Genomic DNA, 17077 nt, shown 5'->3' with positions numbered 1-17077 from the left:
GCCGTGCAGCTGGCCTCGCAGCCGAGGAACCGCGCCCGGACACGGAGGCAGACTCTGTATGCCAGGCTGTCGTGTCACCCCCTATCTCTCCGACATCCCCGCAGAATGCGGATGTCATGCCATCGCGCACTGAGCAGAACGCGTCTCCGTACTCCGGAGGATCCCACTCGCTATCGGGGATAAGCAGACATATCGCCTCAGGTCCATCCGTAATGAGCGTGGCCCTCACACCTTGGAGGGTCGTCCTATATTCATTCAGTCGACACCTTGTGTCACGTACGACGCCATCCGTTCCCATGAGATAGAGTACAGACAATCTCCAGCCTATGGCGAATATTACCGCGACTTTTCCCCCGTGCGCGAAGCACATGCGGCCTGTGTCTCAGCGGAACACGACACAGCTGACCCGCGTCAAGACTACCTCAGCGGTACGTAAGGTGGACATGCGACCTGAGCGAGGTACGCATTCCATTTCCACCGTTGCCCACGCAGAGGCCGTAAGCTGCGCGGCGAGGTAGCCAGCTGCTTAGATCGCCGGACGACCACCTTCGTGGACAGACCGGGCGCCCGTTTACCGGTCACTGGTCACCAGCCACGTGCTCGACGCGAAAAATCCTCGATCAAGCATCCAAATCGGGCGCTTATGGCCCTCTACTCCTCGTCGTCCAGCCACACTTGTACCATACCCAGTCTCACAGGATGGTCCGCCAGTTCAAGTATCATGAGCAGAAGCTCCTCAAGAAAGTCGATTTCCTCAACGTGAGTCGCACAGTGTTGTCGAACAAGGAACATTTACTGACCACCTCCATACAGTGGAAGCAAGATGCGAACCTCCGCGAGATCAAGGTCATGCGGCGGTACCACATCCAGGACAGAGAGGACTACCACAAGTGCGCACCCCTCCTGCTACCACCTCCCCAGTTCTGATCACCGCACAGATACAACAAGCTCTGCGGCTCCCTCCGCTCCTTCGCCCACCGCCTCTCGCTCCTCCCCGCGCAGGACCCCTACCGCACACGGATGGAGGCCCAGATGCTCTCCAAGCTCTACGACATGGGCGTCCTCAACTCGCAGGCGAAGCTCAGCGACGTCGAGAACAAGCTCACCGTCGCCGCGTTCTGCCGCCGCAGGCTCGCGGTCGTCCTGACCATGTCCAAGATGGCAGAGACGGTCAGCGCGGTGCGTCCTCTCCGTGCTGTGCGCGGTGGTCCCGGTGCTGATGCGGCTGGAACGTGGTGCAGGCGGTGAAGTTCATCGAACAGGGACACGTCAGGGTGGGCCCTGACACTATCACGGACCCAGCGTATCTCGTTACTCGGTGGGTGGCGACATTCCGTTCCGCGAGATACGCACACTCACTCACTTCGCCAGCCACATGGAGGACTTCGTGACATGGGTAGACCAGTCGAAGATGAAGCGTACGATCATGAGATACAACGACGAGGTACGCTGCTTCCTGCGTGTGGCTTACCCATCCACTTACTCATACTCGCCACTCAGCTGGACGACTTCGATCTGTTGTGAGGCTCGTCTCTACGGTTACTCTACCTGGGTGCCCGCGTTGTGATTGCGGTATGACCACCGAGGACGTCCCTGGACAGCCTCCCAAGAAGTGGCCCCTGTCAACCACTCCATGCATTCACAACCCATACCGTCGTCGCTTGGCAACGTGCCTGCTCCGCCGTGCGCTCCGTACACGAAGACGTTCACGCTCGGCCGGAAGACTTCCCATTTGTATTCGGATAGCGATGCAGCAAAGACCGGGCAGACCCTACTACGAGGGTGGAGAGACTACACATACGGGTTGGCGGGCTGCGGTAGTGGTATGCTGTTAGTAAGTAGGTGGATATCAGATGTACAACTATATCATGGCTGGGGTAAGGGCAGCTCCGGGACACTCCTACTTCAAGAATGGTGAAACGACAGATTGGATGCGCTTGTATGGTATACGTAGATGCACCGAGACGCAGGACAGGGATATTCCGATACAGACGAGCATAGGGTGAGAGCGAGCGATAAAGAAGCGAATAAAAGACGAGAAAGAGAAAGGGAAAATCGTGAGCGTAAGGGGCGTGACGGTCATGACGGGAGACGTGTCGGGTCCAGCTTGGATGTCCATGCCTGGAGCTCCTTGAAGCTCGGCGCGGCGAGCGCGTACGAGTTCGAGGAGGTGAAGAGCGTGAAGGTGAACTTCTTCTGCACGTGGGAGTCAGTACGCCGCGCGCGGAGGACAGCATAAGAGAAGACGCACCCCGAGAAGAGCCTCCATCTCCGGATTGACTTCAATGTTCACCCCATCCAGATGGATGACATTGACTTCCTCAGTTTCGTTCGAGTGCGCGTAGACATGGAGATACGGCCTGGCAACTCTTAGTCAGTTTTCGCGCCCCCCTCTCGCGAACCCTCACGCACCTTCGCAATACAAACCACCTCCGTTCCCAGACGTTCTCATTCGCGTCGATCATGATCAGCATATGGCCCTTCTTTGTCGGGCCATCACTGCAAAAAGGCACCAACCGGTCAGGAACGCGCATCGCCAGCACCACAAGCGTCTACGCACTTTCGGGGACGACCTTCGTCGAGGAAATCAGCTTCATCGACTCCGCGAGCTGCATGCCGACGGAGCTCTTGCCCGACTTCACGCTAGACTCCTCTGATCTATTGGGTCCTGACTGATCACGATCTGACAAGTGAGAAGGCACGCGTTAGCCGAGGTCAATGCAGTCAATGCATTGACTGATGGAAGCCATAACTCACCTCGCCGGGGTGTCCGAAGCGCTTCTGCCACAACGCGAGTGCCTTCTTCAGAAGGGCCTCGGACCCCCATACAACCGCGTCAGCCTGCGTGACACGACTTGAGGGGGACGTGGAGAGGATAACCGGATGGCCTGGACGTCCGCAGCTCGCCGCTCCATGGAGACAAGGCGGTTGTAGTCCTCCACTACAGAGACGCCGCGTGGTCGCCATACACCCAGGGACTCTTCGCCGCGCACGTACTTCTCCGCGGTGTCTAACCGCCAGAGGTCCTTGGGCGATCTCGTCAGCGGTGGTGAGAGCTTGACTGTAAAGACCGTGCTTGTCTTCGGGATGATCTTTGTCGACCCGAGCAGACTGAAGATGCGAGATGGTGGTCGTGCGTCTCGCGTCTGTATTGAGATAGCCGTGTCCATGGTGAACTGCACAGGGTCTGCACAGATCTCAACGTTGACCGAGAATTGGAACTGGAGAAGGATGCGTTGGCCCGGGGCGGTGACGCGGTTGAGGAGGATTGTGTCATGTACACTAGAATCCCAGAGCGCTTCTGCGGAGAGGATACCTGTGCCGTCAGGCCTGAATTCGACGTGTTGCTGCTGTAGCAGAGGCAAGGTGATCAACGCCTTCGAATTTGCTTCGTATAACCGGCCCTTCGCGTCCAGCAATCGAATGTTGCCCAGGCGGACGCGCGATACCTCGGTCCAAGGTAACTGCCGACCCGAATTCGAGAACATCTGTAAGACGATGCGGCGTTGTAGACCTTGGTGCAGCTGGAATGCGCCTGGATCCAAGTTTCCATGGGACATGACCGGGACAGGCGTATAGGAGCCATTCGGTGCAAGTTCGCTGATCTGCAGCCAAGCTACGACGTCGTGCGTCTGCTCCACTACAAAGTCTGTCTCCGACCGACGCATGAGGGGCAACGTTGCCGCTTGGGGTTTGCTCTCCGGCGAACTGGATCTGGTGTTAGGAACGACACGCTGCTCTCGCATTTCGTCCCAACGTTCCATGCGTTCCAGATAGGTCGGCTTCAGTCTCGCGAAAAACTCAATCGGTGCGTATCCTTGACGGAGATATGTAAGGACTCTTGACGACGCGACGATCGAGAAGCTGCGACGGAACTTGAGGTCCGAGAGTGTCGACGCCTCCAAGTCCACTGCAGATGACGGGTAGACTTCTTCTGATGCCGTGGATGGGCCAAGGAATGATGATAGCCGGACCTGCAAGTGGACGGAATGGAAGTCATGATGTGATAGGCCCTTGACATTGTCGATGCTGAGCACGAAGCTGAACTTGCTGCCTGGGGGAACAGTCCCGGGGACAGGGGAGGATGTACGGGTGGAAGTGGAGGAAGAGTGTGCATGTTTCGGATTCAAGACAACATTAGCAATCTTCACGTCGATGCGACATGAGCCAATTGCCTCAGACGTGTAGCGGTCGAAGATTGGCACAGTCGAATTTAACGACAGTCGCCGTGAAAGGGGTGCCAGGGACAACAGCGCGTTGCCGATGAAGGAGTACTCGGGTGGTGGGTTGTCGTAGAAAGGTTCTTCGGAGGAGAAATGTTGGGAGTAGGATGGGCGATCAATGAACGTGGTGAGATTACGCATGCGTTGGAGCTGTTGCTGTAAGCGATCCAGAGACCAGGCGTAGATGGCATTGTTGCGCTTATCGACGACCTTGACAGCGACGGTGGGTTGTGTTGCAGAAGCAAGAACTGGGTCAACAACGTCACCAAATTGATCCAGTCCTGCTATTGTGTCAATAGCAGATGCAGGTGCTGCGAGCGAACCACCAGAAGCAACTGTGAAGTTGTACGAAACATCTTTGCCTAGCTCTTTGCTGTACGATATACTCAGCGATCGTTCTGAAACCACGATCAAGATGTGACCAACCTGATGACATTTGCCTCCTTGACAAAGACGGCATTAGACAAAACAACCTCAGCCATAGAGAAGGACCGGTGAGTTCTCCACTTGTCGAGGACCCTTCGGATGAGCCGAAGCTGTTTCGCGGAATAGATGACAGGCTCGAACGCCTCCAGCTCGGCATCATGCTCCCCTCTTGCCCTGGCATCGAGGAGGCGCTTCATGTGGTTCTGCACCAGTTCAATTGGTGTCCATCTGCTCCTTCTCAGCCTTCAGGTCCTCGGCCTCATTCGACTCCGCGATAGACTGCAAACGAGCCTCAAACTCGACGCGCTGCGACTCGAGCTGGTTCTGCACGTCCTTCGGCCCACCGACGTCTGGGCTGTCATGGCTCGTCATCGCATCGACGCTCGTGTCGTCTGTGAAATCTCGCTAGCAGACGGCCGCCCGTTCTCGCTCCAGATGTCGTCCGCTTGACTAAGACTGCTCTCTGGGCGCGGTCGAGCGTTATGGTCTCGCATTGTCTTCACCTTCGTAATCTTCTCGAAGAGTTTGTTCAAGTCTTCGTCCGGGAGATTATCCAGCGTGGGGTCCAATCCTAATCGCGCGAAGGCAGCTTCGCGCTTGGCGAATGTCCAGTCTACATCAGCGACGTCAATGGACGAGGCGGGAGAGTGAGGCTCCGTGCTCTTCTCCGCCTCAGCATTCGCTGTTGCTGTAGCTCGGCAGCCGATATGCTAATGGATAAATTGGACTTTGCCAGGGCGCGATCGCGCTGTTTCCGGACTTCCTCTGGATTGTTGAAGCGGAATACATGATGTCCCTGAAAGAGCCTGCTTGTGAATAGATAGCTCCGCATTGTCTTCCGGAAACCTACCGAGAATAATCGGAAGCCAGTTCGAAGTTTAAAGGTCTAGCACAACCGCATCAATACCATCGTCATGCGACTGTCACCGTTAAGCCTACCTGTCCTGGAGTGATTTGCCGGCCGTTCAAGAACTGTAGCACACATTCAATGGTGCACAACAAGGCAGCAACGAACAGAACGTACTGTCACAGCGTCGGGCATAGCATGCAGAGTACTTTGCCGTCCGTATTCTCGAGGTAACATGCTCCTCTCCGATACTCTCACCGCTGAGTCGAATGGCAGCCGGTTTTTGGCTGTCAAGACGGCCGATCTTCAAGATTCCTCGTCGGTTGATATAACGCACATGTGAGTATGAGTGTACTTACACCGTCTTTCCAGGCTTTAGCTGGTAGATCAGACATTCACTCATGAGTGGATCTTAGTCCGATACTGGTCAGTCAGGAACAGTACTAGAAAGAATGCCCAATACCTTCGTTCTGCGAAGTGGAGGCGAAAAATGAGCCACAGCATTCATGGAGGACAGTAGACGCACCAAATTGACAAGATGAGGCATCTATAGCGTGTCACGTTAGCTCAACGACATGCCAGACTCATCCTGAACGTACCCTCTTGGGGTATGTACGCCAACATTGTTCTTGTCAATCGTGATACCAAGCTCTTCCAGCGCCTTTTCTCGCTCCTTCTGTACTGCCTGTGTCCGCACCATCTTCTGCTCCCATGTCTCGTTCAACCCTGCATAAGCTTTTCGCTCGTCTCCAGCTGTTCTTGCAGCTCGGCCTTCGTAACGGTCTTCAGTGTACCGTCCTTCGCCTGGTACGTGACCTTCTGCTGTGCTGCTGGGATCTTGGGGTCGTATACCGCCTCGCTGGACGACCCGGAGACACGCGCTGTACAGAGCGTGAGAGACGAGCCGCATACACTTCTCGGTAACCATACCTCTGAGCGTCTCCAGCTCCTCCTTGAGTTCACGGACAAGTTTCGCGTTCGGATCCTCGTTGACGACGGCCTTGTTCTTGATCTTCTTGGCCTGATCGGCGTACCGCAGCGTGCTGAGAGTCTCCTCGTAGTTGACATCTGCAGGGGAGATGGCAGCAATCATAGCAGTTTTGGAGTTACCACCAAGACTGTCTTTGAGCAACCATGTCAAGACCTAATATGCCGCAATCAATACGCAGCACGAAGGGAGATCTAAGTGTACTGCAAGCGCAACGTACAGAGTCTCGATACGGGACAAACTCATCCGCCTTGCCCTTCTTCCCCTTCTTGCCGTCGTTTGAACTCGCCACGGCGAGGGAGGCGATGACTTTCCCGAGCGTGGTCAAGGACTTGTTGATGTTGGCACCTTCCTTGAGACGCGCCCCTGTGGCTCCGGTGGAATTTGCACGCTCGGAGCCAGCCAAGTCGACCAAGCTGCGAGCGACATAATCAGACTACATCCGGAAGTGACTGTTCGGTCGTGACTACTCACTTGATGCGGGAGACCTTCTCGGTGTCCAAGTTTGTGTCAACATCGTGCCGTTTCATAGTCAGAATGACCGTGAAGACGGCATGCGACCGTGATGAGCTGGGATTCGACATGCGTAAGAAGTAGCAAACCCGTCTCTGACATCACTCACGTCTCGTTCATGTTTGTGGCGGCGACCGTACGCGCCTTGTTACCTTCGTCCATGAGGGTCATCATCTCATCGAAGCTACTGACGACCAGCTTGGACAGATCCTCGACGTAAGGACCAAGGCTAGGGTGCTCTCGGACCCTCAAATTCCCACTGTTCTTCGGGTTCAGCAAGTCGCGGACCTTCTCGTTGTAGATCTACGAGCGGTGTCGGGTAGAGAAGTATGCGTAGAGCGAGCGACGTACCTCAATGTACGACACTTCTACTGTGAAGCTGATATTAGGGTCCGCAGCCGTCTTCCCCTCTACTCGCGTAAACAACTCCGAACAAGTAAGCGGGATAATTCCCTTGTCGGCACCGTCTGTGCACAGTAGTGCGTGAGTTCGTAGGATATATGCGCTCCGCAGGTTCACGTACATCCCATCATACTGAAAATGAAGCGCGTCACTTCATATGTTCAAAGACGCCGATGTCAGTACGTACCTATACGACTTCCCAGAACCTGACTCAAACGCGTGAGTTCATCCTCTCATCGGCATGGTCATGCAACATACCAGTCTGCCCATCTGCATAGGACAATTAGAGATAGCGTAGACAGTAAAAGGAAGAGACGTACACGCCATAATACACGCATTGAAGCCCGAGAAACTGTGATCCAGCAACTCCTTTCCAAGATCATCATACAGTGTTTCCTGAGAGCAGTATTCGGCTCGTCCCGCGGACCCGCTGACCAGTAACTCTTGTCAAACGCGAAGTTCATTGACTTCTTCTCCGAGGCGCGACCAGACGATGCCTGCGCCCCGCGCTACCGGCGTCGGGCGGATCGAGGATGGTCTGGTTGCCTTCCATGCGTACCAGGAGTTCGCGCCGCGAGCAATCTCTGTTCATTTGGGATCGACATCCACGCGACAAGCATAGAGCGAGGAGATGTGAGCGCGCGAAGTCCACAATTTTGAGCAGGACGGACGCACCGCGCGAGTTGAGAGGCCGACATCGCACCACGACCTTGATATTCCCGCCTGCCTCAGCCATACCTCGCGTGAGGAGCTCATCCTATCGGCGCACGTTCAGACGGAGAGAAGCAAGAGGAACGGACAGGGAGAGACTGTGATGGGCTGCAGGAACCTGGAGGAGGCAGAGTTCAAGGCAGCAACGCCCAGTTTGGTGATCGGTTCCTCAGCCACTCCACGACGCGTCCTCGTTGTGGCCGATCTCGTGTTTCTCCACCCGCTCCTTTCCCGCACTGCCACACTCCTTGCTGCTGCCCTTCCTCACTGCATTGTTCGCACAATATGACCTTCGGCCAGCTGCTCTCAGCCGAATTGCCTCTTCGCATGACGACCGAGCGTGGGCCTCTTGTTCGCGCAATGTTCCTATAGGCCATGGCGTCGGACGAAGGACCTGGCGGAGAGCTGATGGTACGTTCGTGTTCAGGTACTGCTCTGTGTGAGGTTGCATTGCATGTCGCCCATGGGGGCATGTATATATCAAAAGCTTGTGACGTAGAAAACATCACATCGCGCTACGCTGTACTGCGCTTATACGGTGTTTCGTCAATATGCTAGGTGAGCATAAACCCTATGCGAAAGGTCAGCGCGTTCTACCCGCGTCACCAAACCTGACAATTTCGTCGTAAGATCCGTGCAACATCTTGCCCCAGTCTGTACTCTGATGCCTGAGGCCATGCCCATGTGCATTTACATTCGGGTCCAGACCGTTTCAATCATACCTATGAGGAGTCAGCTCACGATCGCGTGGGCGCTATACCAACATCTTCCTGGCGATTTCCTTCTCGTGTTCACAGTCGTTCCACACCGGCGGTCCACCCGAGTCTCCCATAGGCATACCCGAGTCTTCCGTAGGCATGCCATACACGCGCGCGGCCTCTTGGAACTGGGGAAAGCGGGTGCACTTATGGACCCTACTTGTCCCAGCATCCTCTGCAGTCGCCGACTATCGTTAGCATCCATGTTTCCAGCACGCCGTAACGCATAACATTGCGATCTGAACCACGTCATGATCATAACTAGTACATATTCTACAAACGGCGGAACATCCGAGTCACTCTGAGTACGCTACACTACTGTACTGGAACCGTAGTGCTACTTACGATACATACTTGAGTGCAGTCCATCATAGTAGTACTGTCAGACCACCCTCACTTAGGGGTGATTTACAAATATCCAACGCACGCGTTTGTGAACTGTACAACAAGTTCCAGCGACGAAACTTCGACTGCGCACATACGCTGGACGCTCGGTGCCTAGCGTATGACGCGGCATCATCCGCTGCAGACCGCGTCGAGCATTGGGATCAAACCACGATGAGTCGGGGGCAAAGCCTCGTGATGCATGGCCGTCACGTCGTAGGCAGCCTTGCAGCGACTTGCTCGACTACAGAAACAGGAGAACGGCGGGCTCGAGAGCGTGTGCAGGGGGAGGAATGACGATGCCGTGTATGATATAATACGACAGGAAAACAGGAAAGACAGCCACGTCAAGTCGAGGCTTGAGAGACACGTACAGGGCCCAGGGAATACAGAGGGAGGTGGTGGAGGCGCGCGCGTCGACCGTCGTCGAGTCAATCAATGATGGGAAGGGGGGTGCGGGCACGAACAAGAACAACATGGCGAGGGGGCGGGGCGACACAGGAGGGGCGACAACAACAGTCACAGTCAACATGCACATGGAAGGGGGGTGGGGATAGATGGGACAGAAGCCGAGCGAGCCTAGTCAATGCGCATCGGGCTCCCGGGTACGTCCATGAGATCCTTCGGCTGCTGGAGGATCTTCGCCAGAGGACTGCTCACGTCCGCGGGCCCGCCGGTCCCCCGTTTAGTTCTCCTCCCCAACAGCGTCGCACCGTCCATGTCCAGCTCAAATGGTTGCTGCCGATTGCGCCCCCGGTCCCTCGGGCCCGCCCGTCCGTCGTACCCCTCCGCGACCGCGCGCTTTGCCGCCGCCTTCGCACCCGCGCCGACGCCCGCCTGCCCCGCCGTAGCTGGAGTCTGCTGCTGTGGCTGTTGTCTACGCGCGATGGTGGGTGGCTGCTCCTCTTCCTCGTCGTCCTCGTTGAGGTTGTTGAGGAACCCACGGTTCGCTCCGCCCTTCTGTGCGCGTCTCCGTGCGCCCTCCTCCTCCATGCGATGCACTGCGTACGTGACGTCGAACGCCTCCTTAAGCTGCGCGAGCCCTGGTGAGCGCATCCCATGTGCCTCGCCGATGCGCGCGGAGGCGAGGAGGGGCGAGTCGAGGGGCATGGCGGCGGGAAGGGGAGTTGGCGGTGGCGGCGGGCCTGGTGCCGCGGTACACCATGGGTGTGCGAGGAACTCATCGATCGTGTAGCGCTGGCTGGGTCGACACAGAGTAAGTGAGTTATCAAGTCCTTCGCTGGAGGTCAAACACATAAGCATATGCGCTGAGAACAAAGCTACCAAACGCACCTGCTGTGCTTATTGAGTCCCACCAGGGGCTCAGGAAGGTATAGTGACCCCGCGCGACCTTCTCCGTGAGCACGTTGATGCTCTCATCATAGAACGGTGGGAATCCACAGAGCAGGGTATACAGCACGCATCCCAGCGCCCACATGTCCACGCTCTTGCTATACCTCTCGTCCTTCACGATCTCTGGCGCGGTGTACCCGACCGTCCCGCACGGGTCATTGTCTGCTCGTCCCAGACGACCTTGCTCAACCCAAAGTCTGCGATCTTACGCGCCCGATACCTCCGCCGCCGACGCCGGGTACGAACTCGCCTTCGTCTTCCTTGTCCTCCTCAAACTGCTTCGGGGTGGGTTCTTACTCGGCACGACCGGGATCTGCTCGAAGAGCAGGTTCTCCGGCTTGATGTCGCGGTGCACGACCCCGCGCTCTTCGTGTAGATACCGAATACCTTGCGCTACCTGCAGGATAACGTGCCGTGCGAGATTCTCGCTGAAGTACGTCAGCTTCACGATCTGATGGAAGAGCTCGCCACCCTCCAGCACTGCGCAATGTCAATACGTCGATCACGGAGGTGACGAAAGACTCACGCTCGAGAATAAGGAAGTAGTAGTCTGGTGCCTCGAAGAACCCGTACAACTTCACTATTGACGGGTGGTTGGTACCCCGCATAATCTGCACCTCTGCAAGGCGAGACCACGAATGGTGAGTGCAGTCCCACACTGACCACACCATACACACCTTTGAGGATGTTCGCGCGCTACCAGAAGGGCGAACCAGAGTCAGCACTGCGATCAGACAACCATTTTTTGAGCACCTCTGTGACCCGCGGTTTCTTTTTGAACTCGCGGTTCAGATGCTTATCACCAGCCTACGGCGGCGTGTAGGAGGGGGAGCAATGAATAAAGAACGGGGTTGCGACAAGTGGATACTAACCTGTGATGCGCTCAACTCATACTTTCGAACGACCTTCACAGCAACCTTCTGTCCTGTTCGCAGGTCGATGGCCTTGTACACGTTCGAGAACGCGCCGCTGAGAACATAAGGTTAGCATTCTCAACGTTAGAGTTTACGCGCGAAGCAGATGTGCATGCGGACGTGTACTGTCCTGGGACACGCGCGTCATACGGCGATGACTTCTGTCCTTAGAATAGGACGTGCAGTATGCCTAGAGTGAGCAACACAGATCCAGAAGCATCCACGGGAGATGCTGATCTAGATCAGCGCTATGTTTCCGACCGCTCTGGCCCGAACAGTTCGGAGATGACTTTGGCTTTCCGGCAGGGAAATTTGCCAGGAACGCAGCGGATATTGCCAATGAGCGATAAACGTGTTGGAAGTAACGGACGCGAGTAACGGGCTGGCAGTGCTGGGGGACGAGGCGATACCCACAGAAGCCGCGGCCTCCGAAGGTGGTCGCAGACGAGAGACAATGTCGAGAGCATGGCGCGGTGGAGCTGCAGTGCACGTCCGTGACGTGCTTCGAGGGTCGCGCGAAAAATATAGAACGAGACGAAGACCAGCGATGAGGACTCACTCTCCCATCTTGTCGAGCAGTTGATAGTTCTCGAGGCCCTTGTAGGTGGGCATCTTGCCCTTGGCCTCGCGCTCCTCCTGGACGATGGACTCGATCTGTTCTTTAAACTTTGCGTTGTCCTTCTGCTGCCGCTGGGCCTGCGGCTGTTGCTGCTGCGGGGGTGGCTGTTGTTGGTGGGCAGCCGTCACGTCGCGCTGGCGTTGCTGCTGCGCGACCGCGGCGGCGGGCTGGTGGTGGGTTGTGCGTATGGCGCGGCGTCGTCGTGTGGGCGGGCTGAGTGGTTCTTGCCGTGGCGAATGAGATCTGTGAGAGAGCGTGGGTGAGCGGGCCATGGTCACGGGAGAGTGATGGACTTGCTCTTGAAGGCGTCGACGACGCCTGTTCCGGACGGCATTTTGGTACAGATGGAAGCGGTTGGGAGGGCGTCGAAGAGGCTAGTGGGTGTATAAGCGAACCCTCCACCAGGCGAGGAGCGTCTTCAGCCCTGCCCGGAGCGGAGTCTGCCGTCAGCCCGCCGACGTCATACCCTCCCGCCGGCCCCATCCTGCGATCGTCCCTGTCCCTCGCTCTCTGTCCTCGCCGTCCTCCGCCCGCCCGCCGCGCCCGTCGCCGGCCACGCCCTGCCTCAGTCTCCCCGCTGCCCGCCGCCCGCCGCCGCGCCCCCCGTCGTGCTCGAGCATGCGCCACACCGCCAGAGCGACTCGCAACAGCGCGCAACTGGAGGATGACGTGCTCGCTCCATACGCAGTGAGCGCACTGCATCACCCTCGGGGGCTTTCGATCGAGTATTGAATGACTTCACCGCCCTCCCGGCCAATTCCACCGGTCTTTCTTTGGTCCTGTCCCACCCAAACCCGCCGACTCCGTCGCGACTCGCGACGGTCTCCCCAAGATCGCTGCACTTCTCCGGCGCACGTCTCCGCACATTTGTCAGAGATCTCGGGTCCACAGCGGCCGTGGGGTTCCAGCCACTCCACGTTTCATGGTACAGGTTGCAGGCAGTCGAGGCCCACTTATCCACGAACCCAGCGACAGGGCCCCAGGTCGCGCCATTCAAATGGGACCTAACCCGCTCTCGGTGCGCATTTCTCGACGTGGCATACTGCGGAACGCTTTACTATTCACGGGAATCCGGCGGTCAGTTCTGGCTCAAAATACGGCTAAATGCCACGATGGTGGGCACTCGACCAGACTCGACCGCGGGTACGCAGTGGGGTTTCCCCTAATATGGCGCGCCAGGAACTCGGGAATCCCTCTACCGAGGGCGACGGGCACCTTTATCGCATCTTTGGACACACAGGCCCCACCACCGGTGATTGATGATGCGGAGGTGTACGAGACTGGAAGTTTATTCCATTGTGCGATGACTTCATGATACTTCGAACCATTTGCCTAGTTGCGTTACCCTATGCGTCGACGGCCACTGTGCTCACGACTCTCCACGAGTGATGTCTATTCGACCAAACCTCCACTGCTACAGAAATGACATGGCCAGGGAACTTGAGTAGTACGTGACCCAAACAACACTGTCCGTCAGTGGCTACTCATCACACAAGATAGCCCAATATCCTATAAAACGATCGCACATGGCGACGATGTCTTGCAATAAATTAGTGCTGGTAGTATCGTACAAATGTCCCCCAAATAACCATGCGCATCTATGTACCCAAATCCACCTCCGTAGCATGCTGAGATCCTAACGAGCTCAAACACCCATCCCCACCGTGCAGCTAATCGTCATCACTGTCCTCACTACTCGAATACTCATCCTCGTCTCCCTCTCCTCCCCACAGCCCTTCGCTCACTCCACATCAGGCAGCGCCACCATCTCCTGGACAGGACTCACCGCCGCGGCAAGGAAGTCCTCCTCCTCCACATCCCCCGCAACAAACGGCGCAACCTCCACCTCCTCCATCTCAAAGTCGTCCTCATCAATCTCTCCGTCACCGTCGAACACGGAGAGCGCGAGCGGGGGCGACGGCCGGCGCGGCGACGACGTCGGCACGATCTCCTCCATCTCGATGACGCGCATGGGTGCGGAAGGGGGCGCTGAGGCGGACGCGGACGGCTGGACCTCGTCCCATTCCTCCTCGTCCGAGTCAAACGACGCTTGCGGGGCAGACACTGCCGCAGAGGAACCAGCACCGGGCAGCGTGACGGGCGCAGCGGAGCCCGGGAACGACAGCGGTGTCGGCGGTTCTGCCTGCTTCGACGCCGGCGTCGAAGTGGGCAGCGCGAGCGAGAAACTCGGCTTTTCCTTATCTTTCTCCTTCTGCTTCGGAAGCGCCGTCGACGGGGGTGACGATGGCCGCGGGCGTTTCGCAGGCTGAGACGGGAGCGCGAAGTCGAAGGTCTCCTCGTCGAGAGCCCGCTTCTTGCCCGCGCTCGCATCCTTCTTCGCCTTCGTTTGGGAGGCCGGTGCTACCCTCGCCTTGGGTACAGGTGGCGGCTCTGCTCCTGCAGCGGCTGATCTCGCCAGCATGGCGTTCGCCAGGCGTTGAATGGGGGAAGGCTTCGTCTTCAAGTTGGCCGGGGGCAGAGCGGCAGGCTCTGGCCGGGCCTTCTGCTTTGGCTTCGACGCAGCTTCGACCGCCTCGAGTATCTCGCCGTCGCTCTCCTCTTCCTCCTCTTTCCTCGGCACAGGCTTCTGCGGCGCTTTACCCTTCACTGGCTTGGATGCCACGGCAGCCATCGACGCTTTCCTGGCCTTTGTGGTAGCCGCGAGCGGGATCTCCTCGTCGGGGACCCGTCCGCGTCGTCGAGCCCTGCGAGGAGCTCGTTCTCGAGGTCGAAATCGGCGTCATCCTGCGGCTTGCGCTCTGGGACGGGGAGTTTGGAGGGGCTCGCGCGCGGGGTTGCGGCTGTGTGGAGGGCGTAGGTGTACCTGGACCTGTGGATGCAGCAGCTAAAGAGGGATGTGAGCGAGCATATGGGGGAATAAACGAGGCGTACGCGAGGCAGCGTGCCGTGGCCCGAGGCCTTGCGGTCGAAAGCCAGTCGTAGATAGGTGTCGAGCTTCTCGAGCGTGTAGCGCTGTACGACGATACGAAGTTTGAGCGGAGAGTGCAGTCGAGTAGAGAAGCACTGCGTACACCTGTTTCCTCATCGTAGACTAGGAGGCAGTCCCAATCCTTCACAGCCTCTTCCTTCCCGGTGAAGAGGTACGCTTCGTCTGGCTGGCGCACCCGAGAGCAGTCCCGTCAGCCTGCACATTCCAACACCATCGCAACAACGACACATACTCTCTCGCTGCCCTTCTCTACCATGACACTCGTTACCTCCGTATCCCTCCGTATCTCGATCGAGCCTACCTTCGTCGAGTCGACGCCCTCCGGCTTGAAGTTATCTGCGCCACGCCCGCCCCCATTCGTCACCATCCATGCTTTCCAAGGCGTTTCAGAGGACTCACAGCGGAACGAGTAGAACTCCTTGTCGGGGATCTTGCTGCTCTTCTGGTGGGCCGGCTCGCCCCTGCGCACCTTGAGCGCGCGGGTGAGCGACTGGCCGATCTGGACGGAGTGCCGCCCTGGCGGCGGCATCCAGGCGGTGCTCATGCTGTTCTGTGCGATGGGAGGGTGCGCTGGGGACGGCGGGAATGGGGTGGTGGTGTATTGGAAGAAAGAAGCGGGGGAGTGGTGGACTGGGTTGTGGTGGCTGGGAAGCCCAGTATTGTCGCGGGCGTCGAGCTCGCTCAGAGCCGGGGCGATCAAGCGCGCACGTGTACGAGGACGCCCGGCGGACGCGCTTGTGGCGCGGACCCATGCCGAGTCCGAGTCAGCCATTCTGCTTTGACCCGACGCATCGACGGGTCCAACCTCTGACTGCACACTCTTTGTTACATCTATTCTTTGTTACACTACCAGCAGATTTGATCCAAGACCATCTCGACCTCAATCAGCTCCAGCTCCGTCAGATGCATGCGCTCCCTCAACAGCCTCTCGCGGTACTTCTCCGCCAGCCTCGCCATCCGCACGAAGTCCCCGACGGTCCTCACCCTGCCCTCTTGAACTCGCGGCGCAGATGTCTGAGGTTGGGGCGCACGACCTCAGGAACGATTTGAAAGACGGGTGCAGTGGGGACGCTGGTGCGTGCGACGTCTTGTGGGCATGGGCCGTCGTCGGCGATGAAGCGCGTATAGCCCTGGTGCATCTGGATGGCGTCGCGGGCTTGGGAGAGCTTGGCGGCAGAGCTATGCGGTTGAGATGCTTGGGCTCGCTGTGGTTGCTGGTTGGACCATTAGTATGTGATGCAATACATGACACTAGTTCACTGCGTACCTCGCTCCTTGCAGCCGGTAGCGCTCGTTATCAACCTGCCTGAGGCGCCGGTTGTAACGCCGCCGGAGAGCCATTACTGTAGTAGAAGTCGGCGGGCCATCCGTCCGTGTAATATTGGAGTACTGGATGTGCTTGGACCTTGATTGGGTATCAGCTGCAGTGGTCATGAGTTATTCTCGAGGGCTTTCCTTTGTCATCACCGCATGCACCGCATCAGGATCCTGATGTATCAGCCTCTGTCTAATTCCAGGTGCTGCGCTCCATTCCCGCAAGAAGAGCTGCTCAGGATCAGCAAGCGATCTAGTGTCGAGCGCAGCTGTCGCAGGACATGGCACTATATGTACTCACTGTATAGCTTTGAACGAGTCCATTTCTAAGCCCATTGCTTCTTGTAAGGATGATGGGCGGACGCTCGGTTTAGGGATCGAATTGGGGAGCATTGGGCGCGGAGCCATACTGGCATCCACAGTACTATCAAGTCGATGTGGGATCAGAGGTGAGAAGACGGCGAGAGCTACGACTTGATCTCTATTATCGATATCCGAGCCCCCTGCACGCGTATAGGACAGGTGACTGCTAGAAGACCATTCATTGCCTCGCGCAGGTATTCTAGACGATGCGGTCCGTTCCCGCGACCCGGCCGCTGCCAGTGGCGCGGGCATCGTGAACTTGGACTCGTGCCTCTTTTACGTCTCATATTACAAGTCAATGTAGCTATCGCA

At 57.5% G+C, this 17077-nt stretch overlaps 5 protein-coding genes across 5 annotated transcripts; 2 read left to right on the top strand and 3 right to left on the bottom strand.

Annotated features, from left to right (window-relative positions):
- The first annotated feature begins 535 nt into the window (after nucleotides 1-535).
- B0H18DRAFT_22882 (alpha-L RNA-binding motif-containing protein) lies at nucleotides 536-1739 on the top strand. Its single transcript, XM_048037211.1, has 6 exons — nucleotides 536-759; nucleotides 814-890; nucleotides 939-1179; nucleotides 1242-1318; nucleotides 1372-1444; nucleotides 1501-1739. The coding sequence occupies exons 1-6, from the start codon at nucleotides 700-702 to the stop codon at nucleotides 1522-1524; spliced, it is 552 nt and encodes a 183-aa protein (XP_047901491.1). The 5' UTR covers nucleotides 536-699; the 3' UTR covers nucleotides 1525-1739.
- Nucleotides 1740-2079: 340 nt separating this feature from the next.
- B0H18DRAFT_1081243 (uncharacterized protein) lies at nucleotides 2080-8135 on the bottom strand (the record flags this gene model as incomplete). Its single annotated transcript, XM_048031362.1, has 25 exons — nucleotides 2080-2196; nucleotides 2252-2360; nucleotides 2413-2499; nucleotides 2557-2653; nucleotides 2674-2683; nucleotides 2758-2854; nucleotides 2881-4596; nucleotides 4650-4877; nucleotides 4918-5031; nucleotides 5064-5309; nucleotides 5378-5445; nucleotides 5500-5535; nucleotides 5589-5672; nucleotides 5732-5800; nucleotides 6023-6043; nucleotides 6092-6177; nucleotides 6222-6377; nucleotides 6427-6640; nucleotides 6705-6900; nucleotides 6959-7054; nucleotides 7107-7300; nucleotides 7349-7464; nucleotides 7720-7795; nucleotides 7887-7981; nucleotides 8075-8135. 25 exons carry the CDS (start codon nucleotides 8133-8135, stop codon nucleotides 2080-2082), a joined length of 4389 nt encoding a protein of 1462 aa, XP_047901490.1.
- Nucleotides 8136-9542: 1407 nt separating this feature from the next.
- Nucleotides 9543-12606, bottom strand: B0H18DRAFT_968255 (kinase-like domain-containing protein). Its single transcript, XM_048043481.1, has 10 exons — nucleotides 12436-12606; nucleotides 12079-12361; nucleotides 11478-11574; nucleotides 11359-11412; nucleotides 11283-11301; nucleotides 11132-11224; nucleotides 10815-11085; nucleotides 10758-10789; nucleotides 10546-10728; nucleotides 9543-10487 (listed from the first exon to the last, which is right to left on the bottom strand). Exons 1-10 carry the CDS (start codon nucleotides 12470-12472, stop codon nucleotides 9832-9834), a joined length of 1725 nt encoding a protein of 574 aa, XP_047901489.1. The 5' UTR covers nucleotides 12473-12606; the 3' UTR covers nucleotides 9543-9831.
- Nucleotides 12607-13879: 1273 nt separating this feature from the next.
- B0H18DRAFT_1205858 (RNA polymerase II transcription elongation factor-domain-containing protein) lies at nucleotides 13880-15775 on the bottom strand (the record flags this gene model as incomplete). The annotated part of the gene is made up of 5 exons (XM_048036153.1): nucleotides 15488-15775; nucleotides 15321-15424; nucleotides 15171-15254; nucleotides 14825-15111; nucleotides 13880-14780 (listed from the first exon to the last, which is right to left on the bottom strand). The coding sequence occupies exons 1-5, from the start codon at nucleotides 15630-15632 to the stop codon at nucleotides 13880-13882; spliced, it is 1521 nt and encodes a 506-aa protein (XP_047901488.1). The 5' UTR covers nucleotides 15633-15775.
- Nucleotides 15776-15788: 13 nt separating this feature from the next.
- On the top strand, nucleotides 15789-17070 carry B0H18DRAFT_968230 (uncharacterized protein). Its single transcript, XM_048043480.1, has 4 exons — nucleotides 15789-16064; nucleotides 16099-16162; nucleotides 16377-16408; nucleotides 16606-17070. Exons 1-4 carry the CDS (start codon nucleotides 15996-15998, stop codon nucleotides 16657-16659), a joined length of 219 nt encoding a protein of 72 aa, XP_047901487.1. The 5' UTR covers nucleotides 15789-15995; the 3' UTR covers nucleotides 16660-17070.
- The last annotated feature ends 7 nt before the right edge of the window (nucleotides 17071-17077 follow it).

This window comes from Fomitopsis serialis (genome assembly GCF_022376445.1).
Source record: "Fomitopsis serialis strain Sig1Antser10 chromosome Unknown B0H18scaffold_1, whole genome shotgun sequence".
Classification (NCBI taxonomy): Eukaryota; Fungi; Basidiomycota; class Agaricomycetes; order Polyporales; family Fomitopsidaceae; genus Fomitopsis; species Fomitopsis serialis.
The sequence above is the reverse complement of the archived record's forward strand: the minus strand, read 5'-3'. Positions and strand labels throughout refer to the sequence as shown.